The sequence below is a fragment of the Leopardus geoffroyi genome, chromosome C1 (genome assembly GCF_018350155.1).
Source record: "Leopardus geoffroyi isolate Oge1 chromosome C1, O.geoffroyi_Oge1_pat1.0, whole genome shotgun sequence".
Lineage (NCBI taxonomy): Eukaryota > Metazoa > Chordata > Mammalia > Carnivora > Felidae > Leopardus > Leopardus geoffroyi.
The window spans coordinates 120,402,621-120,428,614 of NC_059328.1; the positions used below are offsets into that span (position 1 = coordinate 120,402,621).

General features: G+C 44.6%; 1 protein-coding gene across 4 annotated transcripts in view; it reads left to right on the forward strand.

Moving 5' to 3' along the window:
- Nucleotides 1–1,310: 1,310 nt before the first annotated feature.
- CCDC93 (coiled-coil domain containing 93) overlaps nucleotides 1,311–25,994 on the forward strand; it is a 94,259-nt gene continuing 69,575 nt past the window's right edge. For 3 of the 4 annotated variants that reach the window (XM_045479556.1, XM_045479557.1, XM_045479560.1), the window contains exons 1-6: nucleotides 1,314–1,523; nucleotides 5,947–6,060; nucleotides 7,780–7,874; nucleotides 16,038–16,149; nucleotides 20,536–20,634; nucleotides 21,460–21,516. In XM_045479556.1, the coding sequence (XP_045335512.1) occupies nucleotides 1,482–1,523; nucleotides 5,947–6,060; nucleotides 7,780–7,874; nucleotides 16,038–16,149; nucleotides 20,536–20,634; nucleotides 21,460–21,516 (519 nt within the window). In that variant the 5' untranslated portion in view covers nucleotides 1,314–1,481. Of the gene's footprint in view, nucleotides 1,524–5,946; nucleotides 6,061–7,779; nucleotides 7,875–16,037; nucleotides 16,150–20,535; nucleotides 20,635–21,459; nucleotides 21,517–25,994 lie in introns of all 4 variants that reach the window. The other variant, XM_045479558.1, reaches the window with a different exon arrangement.

Sequence of the window (25,994 nt, forward strand, 5' to 3'; positions counted from 1 at the left end):
AGGATGATTTTTAAATTATAAAACTAAATACATTTGGTAAGTTGAGAATGGGAGGCCTAAAGACTGAGTTTCATTGGCTTCCCAATGGATAAGTGCAAGATGTCACATAACTCTAACAAAGTTCCCATCTCAACGCGTTAATTTGCACATTCAAATTTCTCATACTTGGGGGGGGGGCGTAGCACACAGTTTTGTTACAAGTATTTGCCAACTGCATTTAAGAAGGAAATGGCCCTTCTTAGGGCCTTTCAGATGGTATGTTTATTCTGTCAGGACAAACATCAAGGAAAAAGTACAAAAAGCCCACAAAATTTCTTCAAGGAAAAACATTTACTGAGTACTGTTTCTACTTTTTAAGATGTTAGGTATGTGGAGAGGAAACACACACACACACACACACACAACTCTTAATCTCAAGGATCTAGTTTCACATCTCCCACTCTTCCCTCCTCCCCCAGAAGGAATGATCTCTTCTACAGCAAGTTTTCACATGTCACCTTCTTCATCCCCGATAAATAAATAAATAAATAAATAAATAAATAAATAAGTAAATAAGTAAATAAATGCTGGAGAAGCCATCATGAAGCAAGTGCGTAAAGTGCGGAGGGGTGGGAGGGGGGGGGCGGCTTGTGGCCCAGGAGACAACCCTTTTATGTAACTGCCATCCTCTGGGACACAAAAGGGGTGCATCATGTAAGTGATGTGGCAGCTAAAATGACATCAAAACCGGAACTACACTTTGAGATGACTTTTCCCCAAGGGAGACCCAGAACTGGGTATGTTGGGAGTGTAGGGATATTATCCCAAACCAGGTTTCCTGGAAAACAAGATGCACTAGCTGGAACCCTGGGAGTTAGCGGGCATGCAGAAGCCCTCCTTGGGGGCTCCGTTCCCTCGTCCGTGTATATATAGCGAGAAGTTTGCCCGAGTGCGCTTAAATCAGGGGACACCCCGATTCAGCTAGAACTGGTCCGGTGTCTGGAATTCCCAAACGCATTCATGCTGGAATTCCACACGAGAATGAGGGGGCTTCCGAAGTCCCGCTCGCGGAGCGAGCGGACAGAACCCCGATTTGGGGCATCCAACGCATGTGAAAAGCAGAGAGGGAGCCCAGTGCAAAAATTCCCCGAGATGGAGGAATCGACCCTGTAATGCACCTCGGAGAAAACTGCGGAGCCCGGCGCGAAGTACCTGCGGAACACCGGTGCCGAAGCCCGGCAGGACAGCAGCTCCAGCGCCCCCCCGCGGTTCGGCCTTGCCAGGGGTGGCCCTCACGCAGGCGCAGTCGCGATGTGCTCGCGTCCCAGTGCGCATGCTCCGCGGGGCCGCCGCGCTCCCGGCCGGCGGCGGCTGCAGCGGCGGTGGCGGCGGCAGAGGAAGTTCCCGCTTTGCCTCCACCCCGGTAGCAGCTTGGCGGTCGGGGACAGCTTCCTCCGGACGCTCTGCGGGCTCTGCTGCCGCCGCACGTCTGTCACAGGACCATGGGGTTGCCGAAGGGGCCGGAGGGCCAGGGTCTCCCGGAGGTAAGAACCCCCCTCTCCCTGACAGTCCGGGTTCGTGGGAGAGGGCCGAGCCCACCGAGCGGCCGGCTGAGTGGGCCCGGGCAGCGTTTGGGGCGCCCCGCCCCCTTCCTCAGGTGTGTCCCCGGCGGGGAGCGCTGGCCCTGTGCGCCGGGGGGCCGAGCAGGTCCCCCAGCCTGGGCAGGGGCGGGGACAAACTTCAAGCCGCTCCTGGGTCCCCCGGGACGGAGGCGGTCTTTCCCAGCCCAGTACCTAGCTCCACGCAGCCCCAGGCGCCGTGGGGCTCGGGGTCCCGCCTCTCCCGCTCTCCCGGGCAGTGTGCCCCGACCCCTGGCGCTGCAGGGCTCGCCTCGAGGCCCGGGGCTGCGGCGCCCTGGAGTCACGAGACGCGCGCTGGGACCGTCCGGGCTCGGGTTGTGCAAAGGGCGGTGACCTTGTGGCGCCTGCCGCCGCCTCACGGGGCCCGCGGGGTCCCCACGGCCGGCCTCACCCGCCTTGGTGTGTGCAGGGAATGCTGCCCTACCCACCCCGCGCCAGACCCGGGCAACAGAAGTTTGGAAGCAGTGCGCGCGCTGGGCGGTGTGCGGGAGGCGACGCGCTGTCCAGTGGGGCCGTGTGGTCGGGCCGAGCGCCTGGCGGAAGCGTGGCTGCTTCTCCAGAGCATAGCGGGCACCTTTCCTTACAGAGGTGTTTGTTATTAAATACTCAGTCGCTCCTGAGGGACGGGGCAGTCAGTGGTTTCCGGATTTCCACGTTGTCTGCGAATAAAAGGAACCTGCATTTCCTTTAGGCTGCAAGTGTCATTTAGCGAGGCGGTTTGCCAGTGTCTTCTCTTCCAGCTGATTTCCTCCAAAGCTAGTCTAGTTTACGAGACTCAAGAAATGAAATCCACACTGAACCTCTGTCCCCCTGCTAAGGTTCTGAAGCAGGCACTTGACAGGAGGACATCACAGCTGCCTGTGGCCAATCTTGCTTCTCTGCGTGTCCCCCCACCCACCCTACTCCCTGCCAATCCTCAGTTCTTTCATCTCATATGTACGGTACCCACTAATTGAGGGATCACTGTTCCATGCATAAAAGCTGGGGATATAATATAGTGCTGGAAGGACAGACTTACCTGGCAGTGTATGCTCCCAGTGGATAAGTCCATTTTGTTGTAATCTTAGGAAAACCTAAGAAATGTCATGTTGTCAGAACTGTATTAGGTAAAACCTTACGTGCAAATTACATTGATGGAAAGGGGAGGGGATTGCCAAGATGAGAACTGTCTTGTGATCTTTGATGTTTCTTTTTTGTTACTTCTTTATTCTAGGCTCTCATCAAGTTTTTGCCTGGTCTTTTGCTGTAGACTCCTTTCTGGTTTCTCAGGTTCTACCTTGAATCCCTCCGTTTCAGTGTCCTGCAGTACTACAAATGGGAGTCTGTCTAAAATAAAAAGCAACCTGGTCCTCTGTGTCCTTTGTTTAACCCTTCTCTGACTGCCAAGAGGCTGGGTCTGACTTGTCAGTTTTCCAGGAGCCTAAGACAGCTCTTGGCAATTAGGAGGCATACAGGGTAAATATAATCAAATTATTATCATTTAGTTCAAAGACCAGTACATATGAATATGGATAGTCTGTGTCATTAAACTGTCACTAATCCAGTTAATTCCTTAAATTCAATTTTCTAAACCTTTTACTGTAGGTTTGTGAAGGATGGGAACATAGCTAGACTTGGGCTTGCCTTCCAGCTTACATGAACTATAGTACAGGGCAATTGAAAATTTAGTGTGCCTGGTTTAAGAGCTCACAGTCATTCATCTTTATCAGAATTTTAGTTTTTTAATGGTGAGTGTATCAACCAATCTAATGGCTTTTTACACCCTCAAAAGAGGGTATTCTTTGAGTTGCTGTGGGTTAGTCAGTGGCCCTTTTCCATATTGTTTCAGTGTTGATCTGTGAATTGAATGCGGAGTCTTAATTAACATTCTCCATTCAGTGTCTTGTGCCAGAAAGTTATTGCATAGGTTATTTTGCAAAAATGTATATACTTCTCCATTCTGGGGGTGAGTAGATAAAAGGCATTGGCCATGCATCTGGGGTTGGCCAGCAGGTTCTCGTTAGGTACAAGTTGAGGAAGGAATGACCCTCCTGGGATGAATTGTCCTCTTCTTGGAAGTGTTCTCATGATAAGTGAAGATTGAACAAATGAAGGGTTCCTGTTTTACATCCTAGAAGCTATAAGAAAATACTTCTGTCATCCCATTTTTCTTTTCTACTCCATCTTTGTAAACCATATTGCTCTTCTCTTTTCTTGGAGTCTCCCTATTTATAGATGTTGCTTAACTATCCCAGATGTTTTGCAAAGGAAGAGACTGAGTGAATAATTAATATTACTTTATTTTTGCATGTCCACTAAGAATTAGGGTAACGCTTGAATAGGCTGGGCCAGGGTGGTTTGAGATTAAGAAGTAAAACGAGGGGCGCCTGGGTGGCGCAGTCGGTTAAGCGTCTGACTTCAACCAGGTCACGATCTCGTGGTCCGTGAGTTCGAGCCCCGCGTCAGGCTCTGGGCTGATGGCTCAGAGCCTGGAGCCTGTTTCCAATTCTGTGTCTCCCTCTCTCTCTGCCCCTCCCCCGTTCATGCTCTGTCTCTCTCTGTCCCAAAAATAAATAAACGTTGAAAAAAAAAATTAAAAAAGAAGTAAAACGAGCGGTGGCACGAGGCTGTCACTGTCACACCCCATATTGCAAGAGATTGTCAATCACTTTAATAATTCTTTGTTCAACTATATGTTAATATGTGAGCTCTCTCTCCTGGCAATTTGTACTTCAAAATAAACTTGAATTTCCATTATCGGTGTCATGACTATGAAAACATTTCGTTAATCCGTGGCTGGCATAGGTCATGCACTTTATGTAATGATCGAGCACGTCATTCCATATTTAATTGTCCTTTGAGCCTAATGCTACTTCAGAAGAGGTGTGAACATGACTGAATAATATATGGGTCCTCTCCTGATCCAGCTAATAGCCCATTTTGAAAGACAGGCTTGTACATTAACACCAGACGTTTTACTCAGAAGAGGTTGATACTTAATTGTATGAGTGGCATGAACTATAAATGAAATAGAAATGCAGAGGAGTGACCATTTCAGGCTGCATTTGTCAGGGTTGGCATCAAATAAGAGCTGGAATTTGAAGATGGTTTCTGGGTGGTTAGAGAGTATCAGGAGAAGGGAAGGGGTGGAACAGTGAAGAAATGGGAATGAGCCATGATTGAGCTTGGCCAGAGCCGTGACTGGTTTGTTTTGGAGGGAGGTAAAGGATGAAGCTAAAACGATAGGTTGCAGCCAAAGATCTGAATAGCCAACCAGGAACTTTGGAGTTTATCTTACAGACAGTGTGTGATGCATTAATGATAAGGGCTGGGGGATGAGCTAAGAAGGGATGATGTGAAAGCTGTGATTTAGGAAGGAGTGAGGAAAACGGATTAAGAGCAGAAAGATTGAGACAGTTGAGGCAGCTGCAGTAGTCCTGGCATGAAGTGTAAATAAAAGGGAGGGGAGGATGGCTGTGACAAGCAGGGTAAAGGAAGGTTGCACAGACATTGTTGGGTGAGGGAGGAGTCAGAGGTGGGTGCCAGAATTTGAACCAGCTATATGTTGCTCATGTTTTATGTAGAGAAGTGGTTTTTTATGTTCCGCAGTCATGGAAGAGAGGGAAGGTACAGTTCATGGAAATAGATGGAGGCAGTACTACTAGAATATTTAGATGCTTTTTAGTTATGGATCAACACCTAGGAGTGAAAGTAGGCTATAATTTAAAAAATTTAAATCAGTTCCCTATTTAAATATATTAGGTGAATTTATTATTTTTAAGGCAATCCCGTTATGCGGTAGTCAGCATCCTTTCATGTATCCAAGTTGAAAGCCTTTCTTAATTTACCTTAGAGATCAAAAAGACGATTGAAGAGAGAGATAACGTGTTTAAACTCCCTTCTTGGTTCTAGCCCCATTTGTCAGTTGCTTCTGGGACCAAGATGCACAAAAAGTTAAAACAAACAAACAAAACAAAACCTTGTTTTGTCTGTAAGGAGTTTATAATTTAGTTGGGAGCCTGTGAAGTAAACCTTGTGTTACTGAACCGGGCGGTACCGTGCTATCATCTTCCTTTCCCTGGATTCCTTCCCCATCCGATGAATAATCTGTACTGCCTGTGTGTGTCTTCTCCCCCTACCTGTGACGGTCAACACAGCTCATTGAGGCCCAAGGACTCTGTTCTTTGTGACTCTGGCAGCCCTGTGTCCCCATGCTTCTGCATGAACACAGTGATACAGGCAATGTCACTTGCACCTTGGCAATTAAATTGTAGCATCAGGGGATATGCCTGGTGTTCCTTTATCCTAAGGTAGCTTTTACGAGCCTGTTTTTTCCCTTTTGTTTTAGGTAGAAACAAGAGAAGATGAAGAACAAAATGTCAAGCTAACTGAAATTCTGGAGCTCTTGGTTGCAGCTGGGTATTTCAGGGCAAGAATTAAAGGCTTGTCACCTTTTGACAAGGTAAGAGGAAAGCTTCCTGACCCTTAGGCTGATTTTTGTTGGGATGGCATGGTTTACCAGCACAGGGAAAAGAGGAAGAGATTGTGTTTTTACTTTCTCCAGTGCTTCTCTCTCATTCAGGTTCGTTAATGGAAGTGTTCCAATTTCCTATTAAAAGAAAACACAAATGTATCAGTAGGTATGCCTTGAATTCCTTTTCTGTGTACAGACCTTTGGGAAGTGCAAAGAGGCATCAGAAATAGTTCCTCCTTTTAAAGAACTTACAGTTTGAGTGAAGAGATAAAGCTTACGTAAGATAAAATAATCTGAGCTAGTAAGGAGCTGTCCTAGGTCAGTGTGCTCACAGACAATTGCCAGCTTTTCTAAAGATGGTCAGTTCTGAGTTTGGAGGAGGGAGAAGTCACTGTGGGATGAAGTGTGTTAATTCAGTAGAACCTAGAAGAATTATTATGCACAAGGCATAGTAATGAGTATTGAGGGCACAGAGATAAGACCAAGGCCCTGTACTCAGAGAGCCCAGCTTCTATAGAATAAGAAAAGGAGACAAGTAAAGCAACATACATAGAATAAGTGGCATGCTGCAGCAAAGGCAGCGGCCAACTGTGCGCAGAAATGAAGCTTGCAGATCAGCCAGAGCAGGCCAGGACAGTTTCCTGATGGAAGAAAGTGTTGAGTGCTCCAGTGGGCCACAGTCCCGGCTCTACATAACAATCACTGTGGACTGTTTCATAATACAGACGTTGAGGCCTCACCCTTTGATATTTTGCTTAGATCTGGTCTGGGGCCTGGAATCTGTATTTTTTTTAAATGTTTGTATTTATTTTTGAAAGAGAGAGAGAGACAGAGCATGGGCAGGGGAGGAGCAGAGAGAGAGGGAGACACAGAATCTGAAGCAGGCTCCAGGCTCTGAGCTGTCAGCACAGTGCCTGATGCGGGGCTCGAACTCACGAACCACGAGATCATTACCTGAGCTGAAGTCGGACACTTAACCAACTGAGCCACCCAGGCGCCCCTGGAATCTGTATTTAATAGGCATCTCACATGTGTCTAAAATACAGCCAGAGATGAGAGTCACTATTGTTTTTTCTAACATCAAGGCGTGTCTGAAAAGGATTTTGTTTTGTTTCAAAGTGTTTTTTTAGCCTTAGTCTCATTTGCATCTCTGAGAAATCCTATGAGAAAAGTAGACCAGAGATTCTCCTCTCCTTTAGATATGTGGAAAATATATATATGGAAATTAAGTAATGAACCACAAATGTCAGCCTTGCTACTCACCTGTCTGGTCTGTAAAACACATAATTCCTCTGGAATCTGGCACTTACCTGAAACTCGAGTAGGACTTCTCTTGGCTGAGAATTAATGTCCGTCTCCCTCAGTATAAAGAGGACCTATGAATGATACGTCCATTTCGTAATATAAGTCAGCTTCTCAGTCACACCAGCCACGTTTCAAGTGCTCAGTAGCCACATGTGGCTGGTAGCTACTGTATTGGACAGTACAGACACATTTTCCATCACTGCGGAAAGTTTTATCGAGTGGTGCTATTTTAGATGAATTGTAGTGGATGAAGTCAGAAGGGCACATATACTCTCTCTCTAAAGATAGATAATTTTGTAGGGTCACTGATTGTATAAAAACTACTTATATTTTTTCCTACCTTCCACTTCCCCTCTCCCCAAACCAGGAAGAGAAAACAGGTATTTTCTTTGTGTCTTGCAGGTAGTAGGAGGAATGACTTGGTGCATCACCACTTGCAACTTTGACATAGACGTTGATTTGCTCTTTCAGGAAAACTCTACAATAGGTCAAAAAATGTAAGTTACCAGGGTTTGCCATGGAAGAGGCTAAAGGGGGAGAAGGGAGCTAACTTTTGAGTGTCTGCTATGTGCCAAAAGTTGTGCTAAGACACTTTACATATTTTATTTTAGTTTTCATTACAACAGATATTATCATAGTTTTATAGATTGTAAAACTGAGGTTGTTAGAAGCCACAGTCACACAGCTAGCATATAAGTCATTTAATGCTCAGGCTGTTTCTAACATTATCTCTCTCTTTTTTGTTCCTAGTTTCATTGAGATATAATTTTCATGTAACACTATTATTTCAAGGTGTACAACAAAATGATTTGATGTATGTATGTGTATATATATATATAGCAAAATGTTCATCACAGTAAGTTTAGTTAACATCCATCACCACACAGTTACAATTTTTTTTCTTGTGATACGAACTTTTATCATCTACTCTCTTAGCAACTGTCAAATATATGCTACAGCATTGCTAACTGTAGTCACTGTGTTCTTCATTATATCCCCAGGACCTATCTATCTTATAACTGCAAGTACCTTTTGTACTTTTTTGTTCCTCTTCACCCATTTCCCTCACCCCCCACCTTCACCTCCGGCAACCACCAATCCGTTCTCTGAATTCAGTTGTTTTGGACTCCGCTTACAAGTGAAATAACACAGCATTTGTTTTTCTCTGATTTATTTCACTTAGCATAAATCTTATCTTCAAGGTCCATCCATGATGCTGCAAATTATAGGATTTCCCCTTTTCTTTTATGCCTGAATAATATTCCTGGGTGTGTGTGTGTGTTTACATGTACACCACATCTTATTTATCCAAGGATGGACACTTAGATTATTTCCGTATCTTGGTTATTGTGAGTAATGCTGCAGTGAAGATGGGGGTTCAGATACCCTCTTTGAGATACTGATTTCATTGCCTTCTGATTAATACCCAGAAATGAAATTGCTGGATCATACGGTAGTTCCGATTTAAAATTTTTTAATTTTTAATTTTTTGAGGAACCTCCATACTGTTTTCCATAGTGGCTGTACCAATTTACAATCTCACCAGCAGTGCACGAGATTCCCTTTTCTCCATAGCTTTGCCAATATTAGTTATCTCTTATCTTTTTGATGATAGCCCTTCTTTCGATTTGCATTTCTCTGATGATTACTGATGTTCAGCAACTCTAATCCTTTTTCAAATACTCTCTAATAGTTTCCAGTTACTTCTTAGTTTATCTCTTTCCAGGGGCAGCTGGGACGAATGTATTAAATTGAAGTTGAATATTGAATAGAGTGAGGAAGAGAATCTTCCCCCCTCCCCCCCCCCCGCCCTTCTCCATTGCCTCTGTGATCATGCCTGCCATCGAGAGGAGGCAGCATGGACTCCTTGCTAGAGATTTCATCTGAGTGTCCCACCCAGTCTTCCATAGCTCACTAGGGGCTTGGTGATTTCATTAGACCACTTGGGATCCCCAGTTCTGCCCAGCCCTGCCAATGGGCAGCTGTGTGACCTTGGGCAAGTCACAGTTCCCTTATTTGTCAGGAGAGGGATTTGTGATTTCAGATCTGTGTGTATTTGTGACTTATTTCATCATTTTTCTGAAGCCTTATCCTCCTCCAGGAAAAAACTATTCCGAATGGATTAAAGCTAGTTTACAAATATGCATTTGAAGCAGTGATAGAGAAAAAGGGAAGCGAAGCAAAAGGAAAAAGAAATGGGAGTTGGGGATAAGGCTACAACATTTGTCATAGGCCACAAAATGCCTTGTTTTTCTAAGGGTGGGCCACAGATTTGGCTCTAAGCTTTCTGGCAGCCAACGAAAAAGAGAAAAACATGATGAATTACCCAATTCTGTTTCCACACAGAAGAAAAATCGGTCCCACAGAATCACCGAAATTCTTAATAATAAGACCAAAGGACATCTTTTGGCTCCTCATTAAAGAGGACGTATTGTTCTCTGTGACACTGTGCTCATCAGTGCTCAGCCATGAATAGCGGAGCTCTACATCTCCAGCATCTGTCATTCTGGGACTGTGACATCGCATCCAGTGACCTATCGGGAAAAGTCCTTCACTGGGGACAGTGTGATAGAGTCTAGGCATGTGGCTCTGCTCTCTGCTGGTCAGGCTAACTCCAGGGGTAGATTTTTATTCCTGCGTCTTTGTTTGTTTGTTTTTCTTGTATAGGTGCTACATCCATGAAGTAAAAAATCAAAATTAAAAAAAAAAAATTCAGATACTGCCAAAGAGCACAAAATATACAGCTGATGTCTCTCCCTGTTCCCATTGTATACCCTGGTTTTATTCCCTGGAAAGGATCATCTTTGCCTATTTAGGTTTTAGATTTTTCAGAGAGGTCACTTGTGCATCTCCAACTATGTATGTTTCATTCAAGTCTAATAAGAGGAGGAATTTAGCTCACTATACTACTCACCACATCCCCTTTGTCTCCCATTATCCAGTCTTATAATTATTATCTGTTGTCCTGTGATCACTTGTATAGCTGTAATCTACATAAGCTTCTGTTTCTTGACTCATTAATATAAGATAGTTTCTCCTGGTTCCTAACTACTTAGGGTAAACGTTTTGGTATCTGTTTTTCCTTCTTCCTTTCAGCCTCCATCTACCATCGTATCATCACTTTTATAATGTTCAGGGCATAATATTTACAATCTGTTCAATAATAATAGCAATTAAATTGTCCATGCTTTATCTACAGGTAAATTATAAAAGTAAATTTATAAAGAGTGTTTACAATAAGAACTAAGAGTTGTGATGGTGTCAAAGAAAAGGAAATGTGATCTCCTCGACCATAATGGTGCCGTTTGATGGGAAATATTCAAAATATTACAGTCAAAAGGAATATCTTCATGTATTCATTGACTCACCAAATATTTATTGAGTCCATATTTATGGGTCAGGCATTGTTCTGGGTACTTTGGATGTATTCATGAAAAATATCGTTCCCTCACAGAGCTTAGAGTCTTTTGGGGGAAGATAGACAATAAACAACTAATTTAATAAAAAATTGAGTTATTTATAGAAGTCATATGCACTCTGAAAAAAATGAAAGCTGAAAAGGTATATGAAGAGGGACATGGTTTGGAGGCAGTTGTAACTTTAAGTCAGTGTGGCCTCATTGAGAAGGCAATATGGGAGCTAAGACTTGAGAGAAGAGGGTTCCAAGCAAAGGGGACCGCGAGCGTGAAGGCTCCAAACAGAAGCCTGCCGGGAGTGCAGTGAGGTGGGGGAGAGGGGCAATAGCAGAGGTGCAGACAAGTTAGGGGGGCCAGATCGGGTAGAGCTTTGTAGGTCAGAATAAAGACTTTGAGTTTACTCTGACTGAGATGGAAATTCTTGAAGGGTTTTGAGCAGATGAGGAACATAATCTGTTCTGTTCATAATCGGTTTTAGAAGGAACTCTCTGATTACTGATCAAAGGGGTGAAGTTGGCAGCAGGGAGATTCTTTAGCACACTGTAGCCATGCTCACAGAAGGATGGTGGCCATGACGGGTGGCTAGCAGTTGGTGGGATTCTTCATCTGTTTTGGAGGTAGAACCAACCGGATGTCATGACAGATTGGATTTGGGTGGGAGAAAGAGGGGCTCAAGAATGATTCTGAGGTGTTTGGCCTGAGCCAGTGGAGTGGTCTCTATGAAAAGTCACTGAACATCAGGCACTTTGTAATTTGCCTTGTCTGTATACAGCTTACTTTTCTTGAGTTTCTGATTGCCTTTTTTTTTCCTTTTTGACCAAGAAGCACATAGCTTTACCTGTAGCTAAGATCACCCAGATTCTTTAGCTGTTTACTAACATAAATTTACTATCTTCTCGAGGACACTCTTGATTGAGGCCTCTTTCTGTTCCAGTTTGAGTGATTGCTTTTTACGCCTGTGGCACCCCTGCTATGCTGGGATGTCTTTTGCATTCTTTCGATTTCAACTGCATTCTTTCTGCACCACTTTTACCATCTCCTAGATTCTGTGTATCCCTTCTTTGCAAATTCCCTTAGAGTTTTACAGTGGTTCTTAGTCCCTTTTCACCTTGGTGTCCTTGGGAATTATGATATTTTCCTGTCACTGGCAGTGCTCTTAGAAGATATTGGAGCATGGTGGGTTTTATATGGATTCTTAATCCCTTGTCCATGTTTCTCGAATCTAAAAAAAACCACTGAAAACAGGTCTGTTCTTTCTAAGTGTGGATACAAAACTCATTTGGAAACAAAACATGACCTGAACCTATTTAAGACTATTTTTAGTCTTTATTGATCCCACTTACAGGAATTTTATAAGTTTTGCTGCAGAAATAATAATTTCTTCAAGTGTACAGTTTGCTCTAGATTTCACTTGGGCTCTACATAATATGTAGTATATGCCTCTTATGTCCACTAAAGTGCAAACATTTAAAAAGTTCTGAATTCTGAAACACCTATGGCCCCAAAGGGTTTGGATAAGGGGCTGAGGATGTACAGTATTATGTTCTGTGGTAAACACTTGATGTGTAGCTTTTTAAGTGCAGAGCCATGAACTGTAATTGTAGGTGAAACCGGGGCCGGGGGTTTGCATGACTGAAGACTCAGCAGACTCCTAGCAATGCATCAGACAGTGGGGTCTCTCTTACCTGTAAGGGAAATGCCATAGCCACAGGGCACCGAATTATTCAAACATCTTCTCTGTTTGGTTTTGGAATGTGTTCTGTGTTTGAGGTTCCTCTCCACAGAGTTTCTTGGTTAGGTGCAATTTAGACTAAAACTGGCTTATGTTTGCAATGTTTCAGTATGTCCCAGCTGAAACTGTGTGGTGGGTGGCCAGGTAGCACTGTCTGAGGAGGGCATGATTATCTTTCAGGCTGTTTTCTGTACATGCCCAATTGGGGCCTTTTTCTTCTTGTTGATCCCTTTTTCTTGAGGGTTTCATGAGCTTCTACCCTCTGTCTACATCCTCCTTCTACCCTCCTAGCCTGTCGTAAAGCCCCATGACTGCAGATTCCTATGTTCAGAGGTCCATAAATGAGATTTCAGGCTTATAATTGAGTTCATTTCAACAACACACGAGTAGGAGGCGCCTGTGTGCAGAGCACTTGTACTTGCCTATGACTACCTAAACATCGCATTTAAGTTTAAGTAGGACAGGCATTATTCCTCGTGTATGATGGGAGTATTGGACAAGAGGGACCAAATGACTTGCCAAAAGTCCCAGAGCAGGTGATGGAGCTGGAGTTTAGACCCTGGTTAATTCACTCTCTTTCAAACTGTTGGCAGTGGAGGAGGAAACTGTGTACTGAACACTCTTAAAAACTGCAGGAATCAAACCAATCACCTGTAGTGGCAAGTGGGCATTGTTAAAATCTTAGACTAAGAAACCTCACGGGGGACCTCTGCAGTGGTCACTTACCCAGATTTTCAGAAAGTCAGAGGGTCTACCCTGACCTCCAGGGAAAAAGAGAGAGGGGCTGGTGGGTTTCAAGAAGTCCTCCTGATTTTTGTCCCCTACCCCAGGCTGCCTGTATGTCCCGCACATCCCTCCCTTGGCCCAGCAGTGGTTCTGCCTCCAGCTGCTTCCATATGCTGTTGAGTGAGACCTCAGTCTTGGCAGTGATTTCTGGGAGGAGGGTTAAGAGGCTTGTAAACCCTGAGATGACCCACAGCATCCTTCCCTCAGGGCCTTTATGAACTGGGAAAGGAGGCAGTCTCTGAGCAGTGGCCAGACACAACTTGGTCTGAAGGTAGAAGTTTGAGCTAGATGGTACTGGGGGTCTCAGCCTCTTGTTTTCAAGCTACTGACTGGTTGTTACGGACCAGTAACCCTATGCAGACTCAGATCTGTAGCCACTAGGGGGAGCTTTCCTCCCACTGAACCAGAATGTGACTGAGAGGAGAGGCCCCATGGATATCAACAGTTAAGACTTGCCCTAAACGAGGATGCCAAGTGAGGATCATCTGTATTTGCTAAGCTCGGAGTTTAGGGAGCAGTGTCAATTAAGCACCAGTCTCTTCCCCTCGCAAGTTTCAAGCAAATGAAGAAAGGCATGAGAGTCTGACAGAGATTAAAATAAAAGATAAAGTGTATTATAGAGAGAGCCTTAGATATGCTGCCAAATGGGTTCATTAATACTTGCCTACCAAACTATCCCATTTGAGCCCCAGAAACAACTGGACAACCATAGGCTTCCCCACTGGGACAGCCACGTACCTCATGACAAAAAAGACACGTGTATCCTGAAGACAGGCTGCTCAGAAAGGAGGGACTGCAGTAGTGGCTGAGAGGCATGTGACATTTTCCTTCCATGTCTCAGACCTTTTGGATGAGTCACACATGTACCCACTCTGTTAGGGGTGAAAATGTTCTCCCAGAGGCTTCCCTCCTGGGTGGTAGATGTTCCCTCCTTTTGTAAATGTGTGCAGTAGAGTATCAGTCTTCTCCTCTCCATATTTTTGTCTCTTAAACCTATCAGACTTGACATTGATATAATGATTGACCTATCAGACTTGACATTGATATTATGATCCATATTTCCTCAGTAGTTCTAACATTGGTGCCACCTTGTAAAGCTTCTTCCTGGGAATGAACAAAGTTTTGTAGTGTGTTCTCCAGGGACCATTCCCTGGGGAGCCATTTAGCTTTTCTCCCTGGATTTCACTTAGTTCCTACCAAGACCAAGAGGATAAAACCTACTAAGGGCAGCATAGGTAAGACAATAATTGCTCTGACCCAGGCCTTTGTTAGATGTCAGTCTTAAGGGTGTCTGTCTCTTGGGAAGGATTATGGGACTGCAGAGAGATAAAAGCATACAAGATTTCTTTGAACAAGGAACACCGTGAGTAGACCCACTTGCTGAATTTGAAGCGTCTAGTAAGAACTGGGGACCTTGTTCACTAGGGCTTTCATCTATCAGAAAATAGTTCTCACTTTCAGACAAGACCACAGTAGCTGCTGTAAGGGGCTAAGATTTTTTTTAAGGGTTTTAGAATAGGACTATAACCTAACCTATCCACGTAAGCTGAGCCAGAAGCCCCCATTTCTCCATATGGCCCCACAAGGTCATGCCTGGTGACTGTTTTCTCAAGGCAGACCCACTTGGTAACCTCTGCTCTCCCCTCTTGAACCAAATCCAATTGAAGTGTAAGAAACAGGAAGCAGACAGTTGGAGATCAAATACCAGCCAAGTAGAGAAGGAGGCTTATGTCTGTGGTGGGGTGGACTTGTACACAGACCCTGCTGTCGTGCCTGCCTTAAAACTGTCCCACCCAGGCCTGGGCAGGAGCTGTGGAAACTCTCAGCAGGCGGAGGATGCTTCCCTCCTGACTGGGCTACAAGAATGCTCTCGGGCCTCGGGAAGCCCCATTCTTCCCCTTATTCCTGGTCGTTTCACAGGAGTGAAGCAAGGTGTTGGAGAGCGTTCAGAATGCTCTTGATGAGAAGCAGAAGCGTTCTCCTCTCTGGAAAAAAAAGAACAAGGACGTGGTTCCCCCAAATCTAGGATTAATTTGAAAGTAGTAAAAAAAAAAAAAAAAAAAAAATTTAAAGGCTATTTTTTATTTTAAAAATACTTTTATACCAGAGTGGAGAACTCTAAATTTTTTGTTTTAGCGTCAGGCCCCATGTTTTGTCTTACTATTGTAGGCACCCAGCACAGGGTCTGGTAATTATTTGTTTCCTGAATGATATTTAGAACAATTTTTTTTTTTGACAGAGAATGAGAGAGAGAGAGAGAGAACACGCATGCGCACAGGGGAGAAGGAGAGAGAGAACAATTTTTTTAATGTGTAACCTAGTGGTTCCCAGATTTTTGGAAAAAGTAGGTCAGTAAAATGAAATGTAAAAGAACTTGGGGCACTGATAACTTTGTGTTTTACAATGTAAGTATGTTAAAAAATAATAATTATTATCTCAAACATCACCATAATGTCGTAAGTAAACGATATGTTTTAATATAAAAAAGGTGGGAAGAACAAAACCGTAGAATAAAGAAAGAAAGCCGTTTTGTGGCCTTAGGTGCGTGCACACAGACACATCTGAATTGTGCCTATTTTTCTCATTTTGCAGTCAGTCCGGAGAAGCTTGGTCACGGTCTGGCGTTGAGAAGCCCCAGATTCTTCTGGAATACTGCCCAGACTTGAGAGATGTCTTAAGAGCCACTTAGTGTGTTCTCACTCTTTGCTGTTGTTTTTTCCAAACAGAGCACTATCAGAAAAAATCGTCTCAGTCCTGCCAAGGATGAAGTGTCCACACCAGCTGGAGCCCCACCAGATCCAGGGCATGGATTTTATTCACATATTTCCTGTTGTTCAGGTGAGAGCCTCTGTGTGGTTTCTTGTCCTCTGAACACCAGAATTCCTATAACGGGTCTGGCTCTTGGGCCATCTGGCCTAGATCCTGGATTTAACGGGTGTGGCGTGGAGCTGGTGGAGCAAGACATGATGGGACTTCCTGACATCATCCTCAGAAGTTCGCCAGTGTTGTTCCCTAGGTTCACACTGTCACCTGTTGTGACCTTTGAATGTTCCCATTAATTGCTTTTCATTGCCCTTTTGGTAAAGGTAGAACTCCAGAGCCCTCCATGTTCTGGTCCTGTCCCACTTATCCAGCCTAACTTTATTCCTTGCTTTTCTTTATTCTTTCTGTTCTAGCTCCTCTGACTTTCAGATTTCCTCATCCATCTTATGCTTCCTCCTGTCACAAGGCCTTTCCCTCAAGCTGGAAAGCTCTTACCTTTCTCTCCCTACCTGCTTAATTCATATTCATCTTTCTGATCTCAGTTCCACCCAACCTCCTCAAGAAAGCTTCCCATGAGCCCCTAATCTAGAACAGGTTCCTTTGCTATATCCATTCATACCGGCCATATTCCTTTCCTTTGTAGGAATCCTTCCTTACTATTGTTTGTAACCATGTATATCTGTCTGGTTATTTCTGTCCCTCCTGTCAGACTAAGCTTCTTGGGGGCAGGTGCCATGGCTGTCCTGCTCACTGTTGTGTTTTCAGCACCTGGTGGAATGTCTGGGACTGTGTAGGCAATTAGTCTTTATTTGGTGACTAGATGTCTAATGGGAGGCTAATTTCCACCGTGGCTATTTCCCAAGCTTCTGTGAATAAGTGGCATATGCTGTACAGCCCCCTATATTCTTGCAGTCTTGTGTCTCACCCTCCCCTTCAGGCACTTCAAGAAGAGGAGGAGCAAAGGAAAGGGCCTGCTGTGTGAACAGCGCTTTGCAAATGATCCTGATAGAGGTGTTGGAAGCATCTATTATAATCCCAGTCTTATGTCTGAGGAAAGTGAGACTCAGAGCGAGTAACTGATTTACCTAAGGGCAGAGAACTGGTGAGCTGTCAAGCAGGATTCCAGTCTAAACTCCTTGTCACTAAACCTTGTGCTTTCCACTCTGCCATTCATGCGGTCCTTGATTCAGAAGTCTTCTAAGCCTGTGTTAAGATTATAACAGTATGGGGGCGCCTGGGTGGCTCAGTCAGCTAAGCATCTGATATCAGCTCAGGTCAGTGATCTCACAGTTGGTGGGTTTGAGCCCTGCATCGGGCTCTGTGCTGACAGCTCAGAACCTGGAGCCTGCAGCCTGCTTTGGATTCCGTCTCCCTCTCTCTCTGCCCCTTCCCTGCTTGTTTTCTGTCTCTCTCATAAGTAAATGAACATTAAAAAACTAAAAAAAAAAGATTATAATAGTACAGGGGTTGAGAGCATGGTCTCCAGCGACTTCCTGGGTTCAAATCTTGCCTCTGCCACTTAGCTGTGTGACCTTGGGCAAATGACTTAACTTCTCATCTGTTAAATAGAAGCAATAATAGTACTTACCTGATAGGATGAGAATTAAGTACTTTAGTATGTATAAAGCACTTAGCTGAAGGACCAGCACATCTTAGTAAGTGCTTTGTAAGTATCATATAGTTGTTTCTATTTTTGTTACTGTTATTGGGGACTTCCCCCAAACTAGGCTTTCAATCAAATACCATGAAATTTGTGAATTGGAAGTTAAAACTTTAACTCAGAATTTGATCTGTAGGTTCATTAGACTTTCTGACGCAGGAGGATGATACCTGATTCCTTTTGTGAAAACAGGAGCTAGCGACCCTGTGTTGGGTATTACTGAAACTTCCACTACCACCATAACGTGACGTTGTTGCCTTTCCCCCCAAAGCCGAAATCTCTAGTGATTAGGCCTTACTCAGCCCTATGCTAGAACTCTGAGAGCAACAAATCTGATCCAGAGAGGAAAAGGCAATGAAAGGGAAGTGATCTTCTTTCGCTAGCTTAGGCATTTTGAGCATCTGAATGTTCCCTATTGTACGTGGAATGCTGGAAGGCTTCCTCTCTGGATGTGAGAACCTGGGTTAGTGGTTACCAGATTTCTTAATTAAAGCACACATGGAGGTTGGCCTATGGTTGTCACCTGTAATTTGTGGAGCAAGAACATCTTTCAAAGTAACAACTGTCAAACAGACTCTTAAATACAGAGAACAAACCGGTGGTTGCCAAAGGGGAAGTGGGTGGGGGATGGGCAGAATAAGTGAGGGGGATAAAGAGGTAAAGACTGCCAGTTATAAAATAGTCACGGACCTGAAAAGTACAGCAGTGGGAATACAGTCGATACCATTGTAATAACATTGGTGGTGACGGATGGTGACTGTACTTACTGTGGTGAGCACTGAGTAGTGTACAGAATTGCTGAATCACTATGTTGTACACCTGAAACTAATATAATGTTGTGTATCATTTATACTGTAACAAAAAAGCCATTTTTTTAAGTGACAACTATCTTGCTTTATGGTTTCCTAAAAGAAAGGCGTTTTAACCCCCCAGTCTTGGAATAAAGGACAGTCCTTTGAATGGACAGTCCCTTAAATACATGAAAGTATTATGAAAAAGTAACCACAGCTTGTAGTTTGTGCCTGTTTTGCCGGAGACCGGTGAAAGAGCAGTCGTCAGGCTAGTTGTCTTGTGTGATTCTTGGGGCTCACCTCCAGGTTTGCGCTGTTTAGCACAGCTGTAGTAACGCGCTGAATGCCAGCCTAGAGAAGAAGGGATCTGACTTCAGGCCCCAGTACTTCTAGGTCACATCTTCTTCTCCCAGGCCAGACATGTGAATCCTGTGAGGGTAGGTATTTTTCTCAAATGCCAGGGACTTGGGGCAGAGCTTGGCTGTCCAAGAGGTTCCCTCCACAGCCCTTCACTCTAGGAATTCCACTACAGCGATCGATTCTCTGAATCCTAAGACTCTCTTACCTTCCTTATCTGATCACACTCGCCAGGATCCAGCCAAATTAACAGCTCAGCGTAGATCTAATGTATGGAGAAGCATCTGAGAAAGAGACGACTTTGAAAGTCCAGAAACTGGATCTTCCCATCCAAAGGGAAGTAGAAACTGAGTTGAGCAAGGAGTCAGCCTCCGTAGTTGTCCTGGGCCATGGTGCTGGATGGGGGTGCAGGAGAGGGTCTGGAGAAGCTCTGAAGGCTGTGTGAGCTTCTGCCCCTGCATCTGGGTTTTAGTCAGTGCCTGAGGCTGTTGTTTGGAGGTGGGGTGGAGTGGAGTGATGGAAATAAATGGAAGATACTAACAACAAAAGAATATCCCCCAGAGTTATTTGCAGCCACTCCTATCTTGGGCAAGTACTTCCTAAATACGTCCTTTCCTCGAGCTGGCTGCCCTCTGTGAGCAAGCATTCTGCCTATCCCTGCAGGAGCACCAGCCCATATGCCATGCGTCTGCTGTCCTAAGTAGCTAAACCTTGCCAAGTGTGCTGTGCTCCAGGAGAAATACTACTACTGTCCACAAGCTGCTTTGGGGATGTAGTAGCTCTTTCTGGAAAGAGAACGGTGACTGACAGATGGCATCCTCCCTCCATAATGTTCTTCAGTCATATAGGGACTGAATGAAGAGCCAGGGAAGAGAAGCAAAGGCTGTTTTTGTATTTTACATTCTGTCCGGTCTTCCCGTGTGGAAGAGCCTGTGAGTTGTGACAGCTTTGTGCTTGCTACCTATGGAACAAGAACAGACAAATTCTGTAGTGGCTCTGAACTTCAGGTTCAGTACAACATGGCCAGTGCCAGTTGCCATATAATGTGTGGATTAGGAGAGCAAATGCTGTGACTGCCTCACTCACCTGAAATCTAGGGCCGGGTATTCGGCAAACCTGTACTCAAATGCGAGTATTTGAGGAATTTTTCCATCGATGAAAGAGGGGGTTGTACTAGATGTTCTCTGAGGCTCTCTTCCCTTTCCCTGGTCTGTGGTACAGGCAGCACAGGGAGAGTTATGTTAAGATCTGCCACTGGAACCGGGGGGTTGTGGGGAATAACTATATTTTTGCTGTGCTTTAGTCGCAAAGTATTCTGGTCCTTGTGATTTCCTTTGCTCCCCCGGTAGCTCTGTGAGGTGAAAGAAACTGATACTCTCACCTCGACTTTGCACAGAGCGAAACTGAGGATCTGAAGTGAGGCTTTAGAGCTCCTGCACGGCCACTCTGCTCCAGATGCCCTTGGCTCTTAGCCTCTCAGACGCCCGGCTGGCTGCTTTTCACATGGGACAGCATGTGTACGTGGGTAGTTTCTCGTCACCTAGTGAGTTCAGGTGTGGTGATTCGGGTTGATGAGTCGTATCGTCTCTGAGTTGGCCTTGACCGCGGTGGTGTTTCACCCCTGTCCTCACATGTCCTACCTCTCTTTCCCAGTGGCTGGTGAAGCGAGCTATAGAAACAAAGGAAGAAATGGGTGACTACATCCGCTCCTACTCCATTTCCCAGTTCCAAAAAACCTACAGTCTCCCCGAGGTCAGTATTCTCCTTCTCTTGTCCAACTGAGAACAGTGCATCTGCTCAGAGGCTCCCTGGGAAGGAGCAGGGGAAGCTCAGGCTCCCCACCCCTCCATATGACATCTCTGCCCCTACCTGGTCAGCTTTGAAAGGGGGCCTCCTGCTTCATAAGAACTGCCTCTTTAAGCAGGCACTGCTTAAAGCCCTGCTTTAAAGCCCTGCTTTAAAGACTTGTGTAAAGCCCTGCGGTTTTGTCTCTTTCTCTCAACTTTGATACTTGATTCAGAATGTTTATTAAATTATAAGAATGAGTATAGTTTTTTATAGCCATATAAAGCTTTTTGAGAGATCACCTAGGTCATTGCCAAGGGCGTTCCTATCATAATAGTTTAATAGCAGCCACCAGCACCACCACAGTAGTAATAACTGGTAACTATTGAATGTCTACTGCATGAATTCCCAGCCCCTTGCATGCCTACCCCTCTTTAGTCTTCACAGCCGCCCTGGCATAGGCGGCCCCGTTTACACATGGTGAAGCTGAGGCTTAGAGGCGAGGCAGCTTGCCAGGGTTTCAGAGCTCGTAAGGATTTGGGTGAGAGTGGTTCTCTTCAGCACACTCTGTGGGCCCCCTCACTGTCACCGGCTGTGGGGCTCTGTTTCACAGCCACCTGCAGAGGCCCTAGCTTCTTCCCACGCAGAATATATTCCAGTCTGTTAGACGATAGAGGCGTCTGCAGGCAAAGCTGTGACGAGAAGTCAGTTTGTAAGACAGGGTTCTGAAAAGTCCAGTTGAGTTCCAGTCTTCACACAGGATTTGTTTAATCGCTGTGTTTTGTCTTACAGGATGACGACTTTGTAAAAAGAAAAGAAAAGGCCATCAAGACAGTTGTTGACCTTTCAGTAAGTTTCCCTGCCCATATTCTTCTGTGAGGGAAGGACAGGTTCATGGCCTCCCAAGAGCCTTGTGATTCAAATCCCAAAACCCTTGCCAAGGTCTTCCTGGGATTACCTAGGATTGGACCTCACGTGTGCGTGTGAAGGAAGCCCTGCCTGCCCCCGTGCCCATATCTGGATGCCAGCATTCATGGGTAGAAAATGCCACAACCACATCCTGTGTCCTCCTTAACTTCCAGTTTTACGGGAGAAACTTTCCAGATCCAAACCTTTCCTTACTTGTGCCAGTGGCAGGTGTAAACTTTGAATAGCTCCAAAGAGTAGATGATGAGCTGGAGGTGGCAAATTGAGATTAGCACCCTGTGATGGCTTTGGAGAGGAGCTACTCCTGAGCTTTGTGTGGGACGCACGGGGATGGCCTTGGTCAACACACACATTGTATCTTAACCGTGGGATCTGCACTCGCATGCCCACTCTGCGCTTCCATGCCCGGAGAACCGTGGGATCTCTGCTTGCAAGGGCTGAGAAGAGCTTTTCAGAATATTCTGGGCCAGAGCCCAGTAGAACCTCATCAGTGCCACCACCCCACCCCAGCCCCAGCCTTCCTACCTGAGCTGCTGGGAATGAAGCCACAATGCCTGGGGGTTTGTTTGCTTTCTTCCAAAAATAACGTGTAGTGTTTTTTTACTTATTTTTTCTACTTTAAGAGTAAATGTGTGGTCTTCCAAGGTGATCGCTCTAGAAAGAGTAACAATCATTTGATGACATGAAGTGCTCCTTTAAAACAAGAAAGCCTTGGGGCACCTGGGTGGTCCAGTTGGTTAAGCGTCTGGCTCTTGGTTTCAGCTCAGGTCATGATCTCACAGCTTCGTGAGTTCAAGCCCCGGATCAGGCTCTGCACTGATGGCATGGAGCCTGCTTGGATTCTCTCTCTCTCTCTCTCTCTCTCTCTCTCTGCCTCTCCCCCACTTGCGCTGTCTCTGTCTCTCCCAAAAATAAACTTTAAAAAAAAAAAGAAAGTCTTTGTCACTTTATAGTTGTAATTTGTATCTTTTTCACAATTCTGTTTTGGAAATGGAAGGAGTAGAATACCATCAAGATAGTTATACACTAAAGCCAGGTACTATTTCCGGTTTCAGTGGCAGTATTAAATAATAATAATAAGAGGATATGATATGACATCAGAGTAAATTTTTTCCTGGTTATGAAATAGTCATTCAGTTTAGAACATCCTTCAAAGTTTTTTTTTTTTTTTTTTTTAAAGGTTGATAGAGGGGCGCCTGGGTGGTTCAGTCAGTTGGGCGTCTGACTTTGGCTTGGGTCATGATCTCATGGTTTGTGGGTTCGAGCCCCACATTGGGCTCTATGCTGACAGCTCAGAGCCTGGAGCCTGCTTTGGATTCTGTGTCTCCCTCTCTCTCTGCCCCTCCCCTGCTCAAGCTCTGTCTCTGTCTCTCTCAAAAATAAATAAACATTAAAAAAAAATTAAATAAATAAATTAAATAAAGGTTGCTAGATACAGAGGAAGAGAACCTTAATCTCACAACACAGAAGCAGCTTCTTTTGGAGCTTAGACATATTTCTTGCATGTTTTTAATGTGCATTTTTATACTGAATTGGAGTCCTATTTTAAATACAATTTTGTGGGCTTTTTTTTTTTTTTTTTTTAGCTTACCAATATAGAGTTTTGTAGGCAATTAAAGATTCCCCCTAACTGCATTTGTCATGAAAACTAATAATCAATTTGTTGGATATGCTGTTGTTTTTTCTTGTTTTATATTATGCTTCATTTCTGGAGAGGTACAAGAACCAAGTGATGGCATTACCTCCCATACAGGGAATGGGGAGCCAGGAGCAGGAGAGGAGGGGAAATGCTCTTCTCCTTGGAAAGCCTGTACTATCTGGATTTAATACCAAGTCTGTGCGTTACTTATTCAAAAACAGTAAATAAAAGTAAAATTTCCGAAATGCTTAATTGAATATCTTCTTATGTAAATCTCACTCTGAGCCCTGGGTAGAGAGTGAGAAACAGTACAGTTTTCATTCGGCATTATCACCGTGAAGGAAAGGCCAGCATAGCTGTCTGTCGTCCTACCCATGAAGTTGGGCCTGTCATCATCATGCCCACTAAACATTTCAGGCCTCTGGGGACACATTCTTCCCTCCTCTCATTTGTAGTGGAATTTTTAAAGAAAATCGTCTTCTGCTTGGTAATAGGACTGCATAGAATTGAAGGAGGTAATGATAATGACAAATACATGGTACCCAGACGTTGTTATAAGCATTTATATATAACCTACGCAGTCCTGACAACAGTCCTCTGAGGTAGTAGTATTTTTTCTTGTTTTTAACAGGCGAGGAAGCTCAGGCACAGATAGGTTACAAGTTGCACAAGGTCACATTGGTGATGATGGAGCCAGGATGCAAACCCAGTCTTGTAACTGTGGGCCTCTAGATACAGTGCTGTTTGCAGCTAATTACAAAATAATATCCAGATAAAGGAAAATGGGAAAAATTTGCAAGTCTCTTTGATAATACTCAGTTCATTTCCTTTTTTATGTGTGAATTTGCTCCTCAGTTGACTGTCCATACATTTGTAGCAGGAATGATAAAGAATTTTGATGGATGGCCAGAGCTGAACTTTGGGTTTTGTTGGTTTGCTTCTTCGCCTATCTATTGAAAATACCTCTCACTCTGGAAGCTGTCTTCGTAGGTTTCTTAGCTGAGCTCCATTGCCATTAACTTCCATCCCTTCCACCCACCACTTCTGCAAGTGCTTCTTCACTTCCTTGCCTTGAAATGAGAGTTCCAGAAGCTTACAAGAGACTCCAGGGCTGCAGTGTCTGTCCCTGGCTTATCCTTGTGAGTCACATAAGAAATGAAGCCGCTTGCCGTTTTTCATTCACTGTCACTCTCTCTAAGGGAAATGTCTCCCTTCGCGAAGGGAATGAAGTCTTTCCTAGACTACCAGGGGTGTGGCTCTTTGCATGTCTTGGGTTCTGACGCGTGTTTCCTTCCCTGCCCACCTTTTTCCCGGCACTGCCCTTCACATGCCTCCTCAGTTTTTCTTACCTACTCCTTATTGACGAATCTGGAATCCCAAATTTGAATTGTGAATAGTAAATTAAGGATTCAAATAAGGTCAAACAATGGGTGCCTAATTTCTGGACCCAGCCTTTTATAAAATGTGCCCCTAGCCACCCTGTACTGATTGAGGGCCTTCTGTGTATTTGGCACCTAACTAGGTATCTTACAAGCATTGTGTCATTAACTCCTCACCAACAGTCAGGGAGTTACATATTATTATTTCTATATTTTTAAAATTATTTTTAATGGTGGGGCGCCTGGGTGGCTCAGTCAGTTAAGCGTCCGACTTCGGCTCAGGTCATGATCTCACGGTTCGTGGGTTCGAGCCCTGCATCGGGCTCTGTGCTGACAGCTCAGAGCCTGGAGCCTGTTTCAGATTCTGTGTCGCCCTCTCTCTCTGCCCCTCCCCCACTCGCACTCTGTCTCTCTCTCAAAAATAAATAAACATTAAAAAAATTATTTTTAATGTTTAATTTTGAGAGAGAGAGAGAGAGCATGAGCGGGGGAGGAGCAGAGAAAGAGGGAGAGAATCTGAAGCAGGCTCTGCGCTGTCAGTGCTAAGCCCGATGTGGGGCTCGAACCCACGAACCATGAGATCATGACCTGAGCCAAAGTCAGTTGCTCAACCAAGCCCCCAGACACCCCTGTCATTGATTTGATTTTAAAAATCAGAAATTCAAAGCCAAAAGAGTTAACAAATTCCCTACATATTTGCAAAATAGGAAGAGGCAGCCACATTTTGATTTCACATCTGACTCCTCAAACACGACAGGCATGGTGCTTCTCCAGCTTCCTCTCTTCACCTGGACTCTGACTTCCCACATATTTTTGGCACCAATTTTACAGCAATGTTCCTGACTTATTTCAGGGCTCTGGGATATTATTCATCTAGGTCCCAAAGACTCAAATATATCCAGATTGGCTGGGTGCTTTCCCATCACCTCTTCAGTCCCCTATGGGGGCATTTACTATGACTTTTCCAGAAGAGCCTTTGTCCAGCTAGAGAATGTCTGCCAAGTGGAGACTATCATGTTGTTTTCTTTCATCATCTACTAACATAATACCATATTCCCTCAACCAGCAGGCTTTGACGTATTTGTACTTAGCTATAACCTCTTTTTAATAAATAACTATTAAAGGGCCTGGGTGGCTCAGTCGGTTGATCTTCTGACTTCGGCTCAGGTCATGATTTCGCAGTTCCTGGGTTCAAGCCCCACATCAGGTTCTGTGCTGACAGCTCAGAGCCTGGGGCCTGTTTCAGATTCTGTGTCTCCCTCTCTCTCGGCCCCTCCCTACTCTCACTCTGTCTCTCTCTGTCTCAAAAATAAATAAACATTAAAAAAATAAAAAAATAACTATTAAAATATATTTTAATATTTTTCAAAATGTTTAGCTTA